This window comes from Bactrocera neohumeralis, chromosome 2 (assembly GCF_024586455.1).
Source record: "Bactrocera neohumeralis isolate Rockhampton chromosome 2, APGP_CSIRO_Bneo_wtdbg2-racon-allhic-juicebox.fasta_v2, whole genome shotgun sequence".
Lineage (NCBI taxonomy): Eukaryota > Metazoa > Arthropoda > Insecta > Diptera > Tephritidae > Bactrocera > Bactrocera neohumeralis.
Genome location: NC_065919.1, coordinates 89774773 through 89789939, shown reverse-complemented (window position 1 = coordinate 89789939; position 15167 = coordinate 89774773). Strand labels below are relative to the sequence as shown.

At 37.1% G+C, this 15167-nt stretch overlaps 3 protein-coding genes across 3 annotated transcripts; all 3 read left to right on the top strand.

Moving 5' to 3' along the window:
• Positions 1-6039: 6039 nt before the first annotated feature.
• LOC126751495 (uncharacterized) lies at positions 6040-6935 on the top strand. The gene is made up of 2 exons (XM_050461810.1): positions 6040-6153; positions 6237-6935. The coding sequence occupies exons 1-2, from the start codon at positions 6106-6108 to the stop codon at positions 6876-6878; spliced, it is 690 nt and encodes a 229-aa protein (XP_050317767.1). The 5' UTR covers positions 6040-6105; the 3' UTR covers positions 6879-6935.
• Positions 6936-7542: 607 nt separating this feature from the next.
• LOC126751496 (uncharacterized) lies at positions 7543-8534 on the top strand. Its single transcript, XM_050461811.1, has 2 exons — positions 7543-7668; positions 7743-8534. The coding sequence occupies exons 1-2, from the start codon at positions 7621-7623 to the stop codon at positions 8361-8363; spliced, it is 669 nt and encodes a 222-aa protein (XP_050317768.1). The 5' UTR covers positions 7543-7620; the 3' UTR covers positions 8364-8534.
• A 1798-nt stretch (positions 8535-10332) lies between these two features.
• Positions 10333-11197, top strand: LOC126751497 (uncharacterized). Its single transcript, XM_050461812.1, has 2 exons — positions 10333-10456; positions 10535-11197. The coding sequence occupies exons 1-2, from the start codon at positions 10409-10411 to the stop codon at positions 11129-11131; spliced, it is 645 nt and encodes a 214-aa protein (XP_050317769.1). The 5' UTR covers positions 10333-10408; the 3' UTR covers positions 11132-11197.
• The last annotated feature ends 3970 nt before the right edge of the window (positions 11198-15167 follow it).

Genomic DNA, 15167 nt, shown 5'->3' with positions numbered 1-15167 from the left:
GGTGAAGAAGAGAAAATCCTCATGGAAAGCTCAACGAGTGAATGGAAGAAGGCAAATATCCGTGCAGCAAATGTAATTGAAGTTTTATTGAAAACGATTGAATAGCGGTCAAGTTAAGTGATTTAGATGGATGGATTGAAGAGCAGCACATATATGTATACGTACTTACGTTCGAAGTGCCAAAGGACAGGTGGACAATTGCTCAAGGACATACATACAGACATACGTACACACATATGTAGATGCATGGGGACGCCAATTCACACGGTGTGTTTACTCAAATTGCCCTCGCACTTACGGAGACCACGCGGATATCTATCAAATGAGCAACCATGTAAGTGAGTATGTATATGTATTTATGTATGCACGGGTGTATATGTATAAATGTGTGTATGCAATTGCGCAAATTAATGAACGGAAGTGCCAGTGGCTGAACTGAAGAGCAAATACGTTCAACTGGAATATGCAAATAAATTTGTGAAATGAGAAAATGAGCTCAACACAAACATTGACTAAGTTAGAACCCGCTTGCCTCGCAAATGTGACTTCATTAGTGTGCAACAAGAATGCGGCAAACAGAAAAGTAATTATAGTAGTGTAACGTTAAGAACACACACCGCAAATGAGGATGAGCAATATGCAAATGCGAAAATGCATTAAGTTCAATTGAATTCAAATAAAAACTTAAATAAATACCTTCGGTAAGTATGGAGTGGCGAACTATTTTGAAGTTCTAATTATAAATTAATTTATATTAACTTGATATTTTTGGTAGACTTGTCTTAACCAAAAAGTGCACTATCCCACAGTTAGTAGCTTTGTGATCTGTGGAGTGTCGCTTTTTTTAACCAGAAGATGAGAGCAGATGGACATTTGCAATTAAAAGATTAAAATTTTCAAGATATTGACATGTTTTCACGCTTTATTGGGTTCTTTTTAAATTACTCAGCCAAAACCTTCTAATCTGTAAATATTAAAGTAAACATATGGAAAGTATCCATAAAAAAATTCTAGGCGCCCTGTTGTAGAAGTAAACTTCAGGTTCAGATTCAAGCATATATCTCTTCATATGGACACAAGACCACAAGCAACTCTGAATCCTTATACACAGGTTGCTTCTATTTGGAAAAGATACTGCATACTCATATAACGCATAACTTCTTGAGCTGAACTACGCATTGTTATATTCTCTAGATACAACCAAATTTTATATTAACTCGAATCCTCCTGGTACTTTTATTGTCTGGGATTTCTGAAATATTTAAAGGGATGACTTTTATAGGTCCAATGATCACTTACGTACCATCTTTATTTTAAGGCATCATTCCTAAACCGACTTTTGAGGTGTGACCATATGGTCACACTGAGCATGATATGGGGTAATTTTTCTCATGTTTTTATTTGAAGTAAAGCAAAGATTTATCCCACATATTTAAACTAAACAAGTGTGAATTAAACGAAAATGATTTAAACAGTTATTTAAGTATATATTGAAAACTATTTTTTATTAAAATAATATACATTAAAAACTATTTTTTATAAAAACATTTTATACCGTATCGTATTTAATAATTAAGATGGCACATGATATTTCTCAAAACATTTTACGCAAATCCCAACGTTACATTTCGAGCACTCGGTTCTACCAACAGAAACGCACAAATCGGCAGCACAACGTCTTCTTTTTTCGCAAGGACGAACGAAATGATTGAGCCCATCATGTCTCAATGTCTCCTCTGCTGTTCCTTCCAAAGATCTTTTTTGAGGACCCTTTGATTTGGGGCGGTCACCAAAGTGTTTACAATAGTAAATGGCTATTTGTCGCCGAAACTCGAGCTGAGGTATTTCTGGGTAGACTGATCTGTGTAGCAGCCAGCTATTTTGTACCGAAACGTCAACTAGCCACGTAAAGATACTATTCCACCATTTCTTTCCTCTTATACCTATTCGATACAAGCCCACATTCTGATCCATACGATCTACGCCGCTCATATATTTATTGTACTCCCTGATAACTAATGGCCGTGGAACATCAATAAATTTTTTTTGCTTCTGTGAGTATCGAACTGCATTTGTTACCGGGTTTGCGCCATACGTAGTCGAAGCGATGCTAACAACTGCGTTATCATTCCATTTTGTGAGAAAAATATTAGCTTCTTTCAATTTTGTAGACTCAATATGACCACGCTCCTTATTTTTCAATATTTTTTTATGTTCAATCGGGCAACTTTTTGGCAGCCGATTTTCCCGGATCGTACCTGTTGCGGTATATCCTCGAGCTTTCAAGTAAACTAACAGAGGAACACTGGTGAAAAGATTGTCAAAATAGAAGGAAAATGGTAGATTCTGAACCGCTGGTGTAAAATCGTCTATCATATTCAGCAGTGGAGCTGCGCATTTTCCAAATGTTTGCTCGTAGGTACTATTGGCACGAGGATTATTTCCTTGATAAATTTCAAAATTAACTAAATATCCCGATATCGTACACAAGGACCAAACTTTATAACCGAACCGTAATGGTTTTCCTTTGATGAACTGCTTGCATCCGTGACGCCCAAAATATGATATCATGCTCTCGTCAAATGAAAGCTGTTGTTCTGGATGGAAATGTTTCAGCATATTTGATTTTAAGTGGTCGGTTAATGACCGCAGTTTCCACATCTTATCTCCGTCAGTTATTTTTTTACAACTATCCTCAAAGTGTAAGAATCTCAAAATTTCCTCGAATCGATTTCTACGCATAGCTAAGTATACCATCTCATTGCGCATGTCATTGTCAACGCTCCAAAATGACCTGAACGTACTTCGACCATTGTATCCACTGACCAACAAGATGGCTATGAAAACTTTAAGCTCCGCACTGGTAATTTGAGGATTTGGTTTACCAAGAAAAATTGCATATCTTCGCGATTCGTTTATAATGTGCTCTATGAGTTCATCGTCAAAAAACTTTTCAAGTTGCTCATGAGGCTTCACCTTACAGTCTTCAAAATTTCGTGAAGGGAAAATGGGGATCAATCCGTCCGAGTTATCTTCTACCCACGTAAAATGTGATTCCTTACGTAACAGTGGCGGTGGCACTGAAGACGGTGTAGGTTTCACTTTTCGTAAGCCGCTGACATACGTTTCAGGTTGTGATGAGGACGGTTCTATTGATATTTCGCCCTGTTCCTCTAACAAATTAGTTTGCAAGTTCTGAGTAGAGTTTTCTAATATGTCGATCAACACAGAATCAGCAACTTCCAAGTCATCCTCCTCATCATCATTATCAATCGTTAAAACCCTTTTACCACTGCTCATCACTAACTCACAAGGTGCCTTCAATTGACCAACACATATATCCTCTGGCTTACCTACGTCGTCTTCATCACCATCATCTTCTCCACTGATTCCACCATTTTCGTTGTCCGGAGGTAAGATATATAGAGCAGCGGGCGAATCTTCTTCATCGCTATCACAAAAGTCATTTAGATAGTAAATAACCTCTTGTGTGTTTAAACGTCTGAAAGTTTGGAAAGAATTCACCACGAATTATAAAGTTTTCAATTCATTTGAACGAAAATTACGTTACATAAAATGAGCTTTTAATCTAGCCCAGCGTGACCATATGGTCAACACCAGGAAAAAATACCGTTAATGGTCAACAAGAACATTTTATTTTTTTACAAAATATAGTTGTCATATATTTTCACTTTATTATTATTCAAATTGAAACTTAACTTCTTTTAAAAACAACACACTTCAAAAAATATTACGGTACTTACCCTTTGTTTCTATCAAATTTCGCATTTTTTGCCATATTTTTTTCTTTCAACTTTTTCACACCTGCTCACTTCGAAACAAAGACACTTTATGAAAAATTTTAAACGCAGTTCGCTTCGCGCATGCGTATTTACATGGAAAAAGCTAGTTCAAAGGAAATTATTTGGGTGAGCTCTGATTTTTTTTTTTAAATTCAACTACTACTTCTTGCGTGACCATATGGTCACGCTGGGGTTAACTGAGTTAATTCACTGAATTTTCAGCGCTATTGCATTTGCCAAATACAGCAGTGATATCTCCGTAACGTTCTCTTCTAGAATACATTAGATAGTTGGTCCAAAGGATTTAGATATAAGTATGTTACTAAAAACATACAACTTTGGTTAGACTTATATTGGAAAAGTTACCAAATCCATTCCGACAAGTTAGACCACAATTTTTACTTTACGCCTTAGGGAATTTCCGATGATTTTATGTTAAGTCTTCATCCATACTCTAGCGGTTTAAAACTTATTTCTACTACACTTTCGAATCGTAGGGAAATGCTTGATGGTATACTCTTAATAAAAATTCTGAATGGAACCGTTAGCAGTTTTTTCTCCTGTCTGAAGTTAAATTTAATATCCTGCAGATCAAATTTTGGACTTAACGAACCATTCTGTCGCATTTGTTATGATTTTAATTCTCATCCCTCCACATTTCATTTATCTGATTCAGTTTCCGAAATTAAAAAGACCATATTGCTTTCTTTCAATAAACAAAATAAAAAAATAATACAAAGGTTCCAATCTAAAATACTTTGAACAATGAGAATTAAAGAAGAAAAGAGAGAACAGCAAAATGAGATACATACACGTATGTATAAGTCTAAACTTCGCGAACATCCAAACCCATGGGCTAATGCCTTGGCAAATTCCGGCAATCAAACACGTTTAAAAAGAAGTGATCCACCAGCATACTAGAGAGCAACGTTCTACCAAAAAAAGCTCAACCACGTTCTTGAACTTCTTTGGTTTTAAATAGATTAAAGATTTAAATACTTATTGTTAGGCTTTACCAAGCATATCCAATAAATAAAGAAATATTGAAAACAAAAATAAAAATAAATTCTGAAATTATTGGGATCCTTACAGGATCACCTCAAGTGAAAAAATAAGTGTTTGAGTTAAGACCTTAACTTAGAATTTGGACGTAGGAAGAAATCTGAAAATTAGATTTTTGGCGGACATTTTTACAAAAAATTAAAATTTCAGTGATAATTTCGCGACATTTTTTCCTTTCAAATAATTGTAATCGAAAAAAATCCTTCGTCCAAATCTTTAAGAATTGTATCTCAAAGACCTGTGTATAATTTTATAAGAATTGGCTAAATAGTTCTCGAGAAATCTTGCAAACCGACTTCAAAAACACAGTTTCGAGAAAAACGCGTTTAAAGACGGTGCCTAGCCTAGCTAGCCTTAAGCGCACAAGTTCTCAAGGTTGTATCTCCGAAACTATTACGCAGATCAACTTGAAAATTTTCTAGAGCTGCTGTAAAATTTAATACATTTTTTGAAAACCGAAAACCCAAGTAATATTTTAACGTATTTTAAGCCTTAGCTGTAGCTGAACTGTTAGATCTCGACGCTTAAAAACTCTATTGCCTTTCATGACTCGGCTGATACCGCACGTATGCGGATGAGAAATTGGCGTTGTTGGGTGAGAGGAGGGTAATCACTGGATTATAACAATTGTGAATATTCCTTTCTGAACGAATATAATGCACACAGGCTATATATTTGGAATGATATAACGGTGATTACCAATAGCACTATAACCCGTATCGAAGAATAAATTAGTCATAACACATGATGATTTTTCTCCTGAACTTGGTCATATCTAACGGTAAAAGTTTGCGCTGCCTTACATATTCTCCGTTTATGTGTCTGCACTTTTCGCTTTTCTTATTTCAAAAAGTATATTTGACAAAAATGTCTGCAGAATTTCTTACTCGTTTTTTTCTCAGACCCTATGGCTAATAAGCCACTGATTGCACCTGCCAAAGGTTAATTACTGCCACTTATCAGTACGAATTGTGCATAGCAAAGTCTTGTTGTCGTCTGCATCACTGCAACTTGAGTTAGTCGAATTATAGAATAATCTAATTCTGCCAAACACTTTTTTTGTTTGAAAAGCTTTTGAGCTTTTCTGATTAATGTATTTCTTTTTCACTTCTAGACCACGGGTAATGCCATGTGATGCTTGCAAATAAATGGTATAAATAGCCATAGGCTTTAATTTCAATTCAGTTAGATTTCGAACTGTTATAGTCAGTGAGTCTGAATAAACAATCTTTAGCTAAAAATGAAGTACTCGTTGTTGCTCGTAGCCGGCGCTTTGCTGTTTGTGCAAGTAAGATACATAGCTATAAATACGGAATACCTACGCATATATTTAATACTTACATATATATATTCCTTACTTTATTTTAATAGTTCGCCCATGCCCTGCCGCATATGAAGCGTGAGTCTGTCGCTGTTGCAACGCATACACAAAAGAGCATTCACAACTCTGAGGGATCCTCATCCGAAGAGGACAGCCCCCAAGCGCAACTGATGATTTACACTTTAGCCGAAATCGCTAAACTTTCCACCTGGATACTCGAAAAGGGCAGCATTGTGATTAAAAATACCGTGACCGAGTTGAAGGAGATCCCAGTTAAAGATGAGCTCTTACAAGCGAACATCACACGCATGTCTGAAGTTGCCAAGGATGCCGGTGAATTTACCCTGAAAGAAGATGAAGAGAGCATTCTGAAACTCCTCTTGTCGATGGTTAACTTTGCAACAATGATGGATGACTACGAGAATATGCCTGCCGATTCGAAACTGAAACACACCTTGCAAACAGCACTCGAAAACAACGGCTACAACAAGTTTGAGGGCGAGTTCGAAGAAAAAGTATTGCAGATGGCCAAGAACTTCGACGGGGCATTCGGTGAATATGTTAAGGTTTTGTCGCCAGAGGAAAAGATTAAGCAAGCCAAGTTACTTAACTGGTACGACGACTTCAAGGCCGAAACTGATGAAGAAAAGAAACTGGACAAGTTTGGCGAAATCTTTGACCACTTATCTTAAATTATCGCAAGATATTTGAATGATAGAAGAAAATAAATATTTCGACTTGAAAATGTATATTTGTGTAATTTTACTTATCTCGTGAGAAAATAGCTTTACTTTACAGAATGAAGGTGAAAATAGAGAAGAAAAGTAATATACTCTATCTGCGATAAAAAGTCCTAAAAGCAAGTAAACGTTGGCTCGTGTAAGTAATGTAAACGGTGTATGGGTCGTAAGCCCATTCCTCTATTGGAGAACTACTCTTGAAGAGTATTAAAAAGTAATGATTCGATGTAGGAGGTTAGGTTACTTTAAATAAATAGACTGATATTCGTGAGGTTGGAGATTAAAAATTGAGAATTTGAAAATTTTGTTTAGGTTTTTTTATATTAATTGGCGAAGGTAATTCCGATCATTGAGATTAAGAACGCTCCTAATATGTATAAGAGAAGGGTCAAACTCTTTTTTTTTATATGTAAATATGTACGCAATGCGATTAAATATAAATTTGAAACAAAACAAGTGAAAACAGTTTTTAATCTTGAGCTTTTGCGTTTCACTGCTCAATTACACATCAACTCTTATCATTGTTTAGAATTACATATGTAGCGACCCTAAGCTTTGCGCAACAGAGCATTCGGCAGAGAACTTGAAACCTTTGTATAAATTTTCATTGCGTTTTGTCTGTAACTCAGTTCGATTTTCATCATTCTTCAGCTACTTAGTATTTTGCTTCCGATTTTCAATCTCCGCAATAAGGATGAAGCAGATATTTATATTTATCGCTGGCGCTCTACTGTTGCTGCAAGTATGAATATTATACTAATATATACTATATATTCAGTTCTTCGCACTAAATTTAATAATAACCCATTTTAACAGTCATCGCACGCTTTTCCACGAACGAAACGTAGTGCTGAAGCTGTGCTTGCTCTCTTCCAAAACTCCTCCTCCGAAGAAGTGGATCCAAAAGTACAACTTGTGGTCACTACTTTGAACGATTTAGTACAAATATCGAAATGGGTGCTTGAAAAGGGTAGCGTAGTAGTTAATAATGCTGTTAAGGAACTGGAAGCTCTTCCAGTGCAAGATGAACTCCTGCGAGCAAACATAACACGCATGTCCAAAATTGGAACAGAGTCTGCTCAATTTAAGCCGGAAGAAGATGGGCAGAGCATCTTGAAGCTCTTAGATTATATGGTTAGTTTTGCCGAAATGATGGCGGACTATGAAAACATGCCTGACGATTCAAAGCAGAAGGCGGCATTGAAGACAGCTTTGGAAAATAATGGTTACAATAAGCTTGAGAAAGACTACGAGGAAAAAGTCGTACAACTCACTAAGGATTTCGACCAGGAATTCGGTAAATATGTCAGCGGACTAACACCAGCCGAAAAGGTGGATGAAGCCAAATTGCTGAAATGGTATGATGACTACAAAGCTGAAACTGATGAGGACAAGAAATTTGACAAATTCGGCGATTTCTTTGACCAAATATCCTAAAATCCAAACATAGACACAAACATTTTTGTTAATATGCATAATGTAAAAATATTATTTTTAATTTCAATTTTATTTGGTTGTATTCAAGTATAAGTAATTACCGCATTAATGAAATAGAAAATTCAAGTAGTGTGCAATGGAACTTCATATCCACTGCATACGTTGAGGAAATCTTATTCTTCTTTATAAGTGTAGAAGCAATGTCTAGCGGGGTTATAGCCGAGTTTACAACAGCGCGCCTGTCGTCAGTAGCCAAGTCCTTAAGTCAAAAAGCAGAACGAGGATGATGATTGACTTGTAGAATTTGAGCTTTGTTCGTCGAAAGAGGGCTTTGCTTCTCAAGTGCTTACTCAGTCCGAAGTAGCACCTGTTGGCAAGAGTTATTCTGCGTTGAATTTCGACGCTGACGTTGCTGTTGGTGTTAGATCTAGTTCCAGTATAGACAAAATTATCTACGACTTTGAAGTTATGACTGTCAACAGTGATATGGGAGCCAAGTCGCGAGTGCGGCGACTGTTTGTTTGATGACAGTCTTGCCCTCATTCACTACCTATTTGCTTCACTTCCTTATCCAGTCTGGAAAAGGCAAAACTAACTGAGCCATTGTTGAAGCCAATGATATCCATATCATCGGCGTACGCCAGCAGCTGTACACTCTTATAGAAGATGTGGCTTCTCTATTCAGATCTGCAGCTCGAATTATTTTCTCCAGGAGTCGGTTGAAGAATTCTGAAACTTCGCTTGGTATCACACGGCTCGAAGAGGTCCTTCCCAATCCAGACGGAGCTTTTGGTATTGCTCAATGTCAGTTTACACAGCCGTATTAGTTTTGCGTGGATACCAAATTCAGACATAGCGGCATAAAGGCCACTCCTTTTCGTGCTGTCAAAAGCAGCTTAGAAATCGACGATTGGGTGCTGTGAGTCGCTCATCTTTTCGCAGGACTTTTCCAAGATTTGGCGCAGATTGAATATCTAGTCAATTGTTGATTTTCCAGGCTTGAAGCCACATTTATAAGATCCAATCAGTTCGCTGACCTTGGGCTTTATATGCGATGTTGAAGAGGCCAACTATCAACTACCGTGAGATAAGGTACTTAGCGCAGGTTATGGGGTCACCTTTTTTGTGTATTGGACAGAGCACACTTAAATTTCAATCGTCGAGCATGCTTTCGTTTGACCATATTTGTTATAAGAATGGAGTACCTAGTTTTTTTTTGAATTATTGTTTGCCTTTCTCAACGTTAAGGTATTGGCCAATAGCTTACTTGCTACACCCTCGAAGTAACAGCGTATTAGTAAAGCAGAAAATTTGGGTTACATTGAAGCCAATAAATTTGTTAGACTTCGCTGAGCGGATTCAACCCGACTCTACATTAATTGTTTGTGCTCTGTGGTGCAGCTCAACCTGGGCTGTAATTGGTAGCATACCCTAATATACGAATATCTAGTAGTAGCCTTTGTTAAAGAAAGAGCTTGCCCAAATAAAGTTCACTCTTTACTTAATCGCTTTTACTCTCATACAAGTTTTTAAGATGGTCAGTCTTTCTAGTGGGCACGGCTATACCTTCTTAAATGTATGATCAGTGAACTGTCACATTGTGCCTATTTGTTCGGACATGTGAACATTTGTTTTTGTAATTACTAATAGATATGCAAGCTTATACAGCAGCTCTTATCAATGCAGCCCATGAATCACGTATATTTCTTATGACTTTTGCACATCCATACATACATCCACACGTACATAGGTGAATCAATAACAAATTAATCTCGTCAAAGAGCAAACAAGGTAATCAGTTCAATTAGGTATTTTTAACACTTGTTGTTTATTAGACAGAAGCTGCACTGTTTCTAATTTAATATTTGCCACTTATCTGCTGTTAATTGAACTGCGCGAAAAATAAAGCTTACATACGTGCAAATATCACCCTGAAGGTGGAGCATATAAAAGGTCTTTGCATTTGATTTATGAATTAGTCCAACTTTATAGGTCCATCTGTCAATAAATCACCTGTAAATTTGAATTAATCAACTTTTGAAATCATGAAACGTTTCTTAATTCTCGTCGCTAGCGCTTTGTTGTTGGTGCAGGTAAGATTCCTATACCACAGTCGCTGGGGACCAAATAATATTAAAGCCCACTGATGATTATATGATCTAATTTAATAGTTCTCTCGAGCATTGCCGCATGTGAAACGTGAGTCCGACGATCAATTGTCCACCTCTGAACTACAGAACGCTCAAGAGCAACTGATGACTTCTACTTTTAGCGAAATAGGTAAACTATACAAATGGATACTCGAGGATGGCAGCGTAGTCGTCAATAACGCTGTTAAGGAACTCAATGAAATTGCAGTCAAAGATGATCTATTACAAGCGAATATCACACGGATGTCTAAAATCGGAACAGAGATTTCTCAATTCAAACTGGAATCGGACGATAAGAGCGTTACAAAACTTTTGGAATACATGGCTAGTTTCTCTACAATGATAGACGATTATGAGCACATGCCCAACGATTCGAAATTGAAAATCACTCTAAAGACAGCTTTAGATAATAACGGATACAATAAATTCGAGGACGAATTCGAAATGCGAGTCCTGGAGTTGTTTAAGAATTTCGACCATGCATATGCGGAATATGTGAACACTTTGACGACCGAAGAAAAGGAAAAGCAAAGCAGATTCCTTCAATGGCATGAAGCATTTACAGCTGAAACCGACAATGGAAAGAAACTTGAAAAGTTTGACGAACTGTTTGTTTAAATTTCCAACGAGGCGCTAGATTACAAAAATAAAGTTGGATTTAGAATTTAGTTTCTGCACATTTAATTACTATATGTTTTATTCTTAAGTTAATGCCAGTTCCTTCCATTTCGTCATTTCTGAACGGTAACTTGTTCCCTCGAATAAAACGCCCTTAATCTATCACATGGGGTCCCAAGCGTTGCCAATGGTGATGTGACATGGCCGTTAACCGTGAAGTACCCTAATGTATACGAAATACGCTGATAAGAACCGCCTGCATCGAATGCATATATTTTATAGCATCCAGGGTCGATAAGTCAATTGTCACTGTTTACAGGCTTAGAACTGTGCCAATTACCGGCAGTTATCTACACCAAGCTCTGATTTAATTATACATAAATTTTATAGTGATGTTATTGAATTGATATATACGTTGGAAGAAATGTAAACAATTGAGTTAATTTGTTCGGACAATCACAAATGCATTGCTAAACATTTGAATCCCAGTCAGCTTTTAAGCCTCTGTCGGCGAATCAAGATCAAGATAGTCAAAAGGAACCAAACCGTAATATTAGTTATTGTCTCGCTCATAGCGAAATTATTAACAACAACAGAGATATTTTAAACAAATATTATACTATGTATGTAATATGTCCGCTACTACCAAGCGGCCGCATAGTAAGGCCCCAAATTCTTAAACCGCAGAAAAAGAACCATTCACATATTTACTGAGATCCTTGATCTTCTATCCCTCGAATGTAGTTTATTTATTTAAAGGGTGATCCAAGTAGAGGTACTTTTTTCAATAGCTGATCAATAGCGGATCATGCGTGAGTCGCGACAAACTGTCATGTTACTTTTGTTCAGTATTGTTTGGCTTTTCTTCATGGCAAGACTAACGCTTGAACAACGTTTCCAAAACGTTCAATTTTATTGTGAAAATTCACGCATTCAATATTGGACAATATTCGACCGAATAGACCATGTCCTGCACGCAGTGAAGAAGATATAACAACCGGAGCAGAGAGTATACCGTGGAACCGCGAAGACTGTGGAAAGTCGATTCCGAGTTGTCTTTTGTAAGCGACATCGCTTACCTGTAAGCGCTCTTGAAAAGTTCCAAAAATATCCGACTTTTTCAAGCCAAATTTTGTGTATAAAAACAACGGTTTGGTGTGATTTGTGGGACGGTGGAATCATTGGTTCATATCTCTTCAAATATGATGCCTTTGAGAATGTAACCGTCAATTGCGACCGTTATCGTGCCATGTCAACCGATTATTTTATGCCTGAAATTAAAGCTCGTGATCTCGGCGACATTTGGTTTCAACAAGACGGCGCCACACATCGCATCAATCAATGGATTTATTGAGAAAACACTTCAGTGAACAGAAAATTTCACGTTTTGTTGACGTCTATTGGCTACCAAGATCGTGCCGCCGATCACACCGTTAGACTTCTTTCTCTGGGGATATGTAAATTCTAATGTCTATGCGGACAATCCCGCTTCGATTCAGGCTTTGGAGCAAAACATCACGCGTGCCATTAGTTGAAATCGTCGAACGAGTCGTGGAAAATTGGACTCAACAGATGGACGATCTGAGACGTAGCTGCGGCCAACATTTGAAAGAGATAATCTTCAAAGAAGAAATGCACAAGAATGTTACTCCATTAAATTTGAAGTTTCTTTGTTTTTTTTTTCTTTTATAAAGTAGTGAACCTCGGATGGATCATCCTTTATATAGACTAGTTCGAATTGGGCTATATTTAAGCGCGCATTTCTTCGTCACTCGCTGAGCGAATATCGCACAAATATTTTTGCTGCTCCAGTATTCCACTCTTACTCACGTTTGCAAGGCAACACTTCACGTCAAGAAACGGCTCCGAAATTCATACATACATTATCAAGTTATTACATTATAACTGTTTTACGATGCCTTGCATTAAAAGCCACTTTATGCCACGCATATTTTAAAGCGACGAAGGACAATCGTCGCACTTGTGACATATTCTGCTGTGAAAGGCGCGCTCATAGCCCAGCCAAAAGAAAGGGCACTTGTCGTGTGCCAGCTGTGCGTAAACTATGCAAATTCGAGGAACGAAAAGCAAGATTAACCAAACGTGTAGTGCGTGTATAATACTCGTACATGCATACATACACATACAAAAACTGTATTTCTAAGTCATAATAATGTGAGTGCTGATTTTGACTTCTGCAAATTCTCGGACTTACACGTACCATCTTTCTTCGCGTAACATATTGCAAATAAGAGTTGCTTCTAACATATATATATTTTGCGGGGTCTGTCTGTCTGCATTGATGACAGCAATAGCTTTAGTAAAAATCGGTTAACCTAGTTCAGATGTGAAGAGAATGATATTACCAAAATTCGGAATCGTACCAATAAGGATATTTTCACTAATGCTAAGCTGCTAAAGCTCTCTAAAAGGTACGCCGGCGACACGAAGGTTGACAACACGAATAGGTCTATCATTTTTTGTAAAAATTTCAGGAAAAAAATTTTTACGAGAAAATTAACCGAAATTTAAAAAGTCCTTTGAAAATGTTAAAATATCGAAAATCTGCCGCGTCTACTTCTTAAGGGGACTGTTGCTCTCTCTTATTTCTAAACCTTATATACGCACCAGAAACCATGTTAGTACTCGTATGTATAGGAGTATTTTTGGTCGCATCCACTTGTTATGCAAAGATGGCAATCGCTCAACAGGAGGCGCCAGTTTGGCTGAAGGCCGAGCTAAAATAAAATGTGTTTTTAATGCAAAAAAGTTTGTTAAACACTACAATGATAACTTACACACACACACACACAAAGAGGAACTTTAATTCCGTTATTGCAATAAACTTTTGTTTCTATTTTTATTTTTTCATGTCGTGCACTCTCAACCAAAGCAATGAAGGCGGCGCATCAGCATATCAAAGAAATCAAGTCTAAGAAGAAAGTTTTGGCAAAATTTTTCCATTTTGATAATGTGCAAATTTTTAATAAGATATTTCAAAAAGAGAAATGGCATTTATTTTGCCATTTGCGTAGCCACAGTTTGACAAAGAGTTAACGGCGCCGAAAGCGGGCCAAGGAAGACTTAACTCTCCAACGAAGTAAATTTAAGATTAAAAGAAGACATTTTTAATAGTGACCGCTCCAATGCATGCAAAGTTAAACCACTCCCAAAAAGAATTTTAACATAAGATATGGCAAAATCCACCATTTGAATCTATATTTGAACACAATTTTATATTCTTGGAGTTGTGTTGCAACATTTTGACGTCTGCAGGCTTATGCCAATCCCCGTTTAATGAATTTATTTTATTATATTTCTTTACGTTTTCATTTGAAAGCATTTGTCTGTTTTTTACTTATTTGGCAAGTGGTTCGTAATCGTATAAAGCTGCAAATGAAATCATAAAATTTGCATTTTTGTACATTGTCACTGTGAGCACTTCAAACATTCAGCTTTCTGTTTTCTGTTTTCTTGAAGGATCGCCTCGTTTGTCGTGCTGCGTCTTCTTCTGCACACTTTACACAAAAACGACCACAGGAGAACACTCAAAAACTTCCCACAGTGCAGTTTCTCAATTCTTTAGATTTTAAAATTCAATTTTATGCTCATAAATAAAAGTTACGCACACCTTGTCAGCGGTTGAGAGCACGACACATCTTCTGCGCAGGTAAGCAAGACAACCAAAATAGAAATACTTCTAAGTTCAAATCTGCACTTGAAGCAAGTGGTTTGCAAGAAAAAGTCTCTGCGTCTGTGCATATGTCTGTTTGAGAGGGCGAAAATTTGAAAAACTCTCTTACAACAGAGTTTACAAATATTTGAAAGCTTGTCACCTACGGAACTCATCTCGACGCCGTGGCCAACTTTAGGACTCCCAACTCAGCTCAAAGCGAGTCAGAAGGAATTTGTTGATAACGCAGGCATCTTTGAAATACTTTAAGCTGTATGTGTATTCACAGTTGGCATATTTTGGAAACAAACTCCTTGAGTCTAGGCGGTAAATCGATCAGCTGCAGCGAAATTGTAGAACTTT

Excerpts from the sequence above, each read along its gene's own strand:
- LOC126751495 (XM_050461810.1), top strand. The coding sequence starts at position 6,106 with ATGAAGTACTCGTTGTTGCTCGTAGCCGGCGCTTTGCTGTTTGTGCAA. Across the intron at positions 6,154-6,236 it reads GCGCTTTGCTGTTTGTGCAA|TTCGCCCATGCCCTGCCGCA; the intron begins GTAAGATACATA and ends TTATTTTAATAG.
- LOC126751496 (XM_050461811.1), top strand. The coding sequence starts at position 7,621 with ATGAAGCAGATATTTATATTTATCGCTGGCGCTCTACTGTTGCTGCAA. Across the intron at positions 7,669-7,742 it reads GCGCTCTACTGTTGCTGCAA|TCATCGCACGCTTTTCCACG; the intron begins GTATGAATATTA and ends CCATTTTAACAG.
- LOC126751497 (XM_050461812.1), top strand. The coding sequence starts at position 10,409 with ATGAAACGTTTCTTAATTCTCGTCGCTAGCGCTTTGTTGTTGGTGCAG. Across the intron at positions 10,457-10,534 it reads GCGCTTTGTTGTTGGTGCAG|TTCTCTCGAGCATTGCCGCA; the intron begins GTAAGATTCCTA and ends CTAATTTAATAG.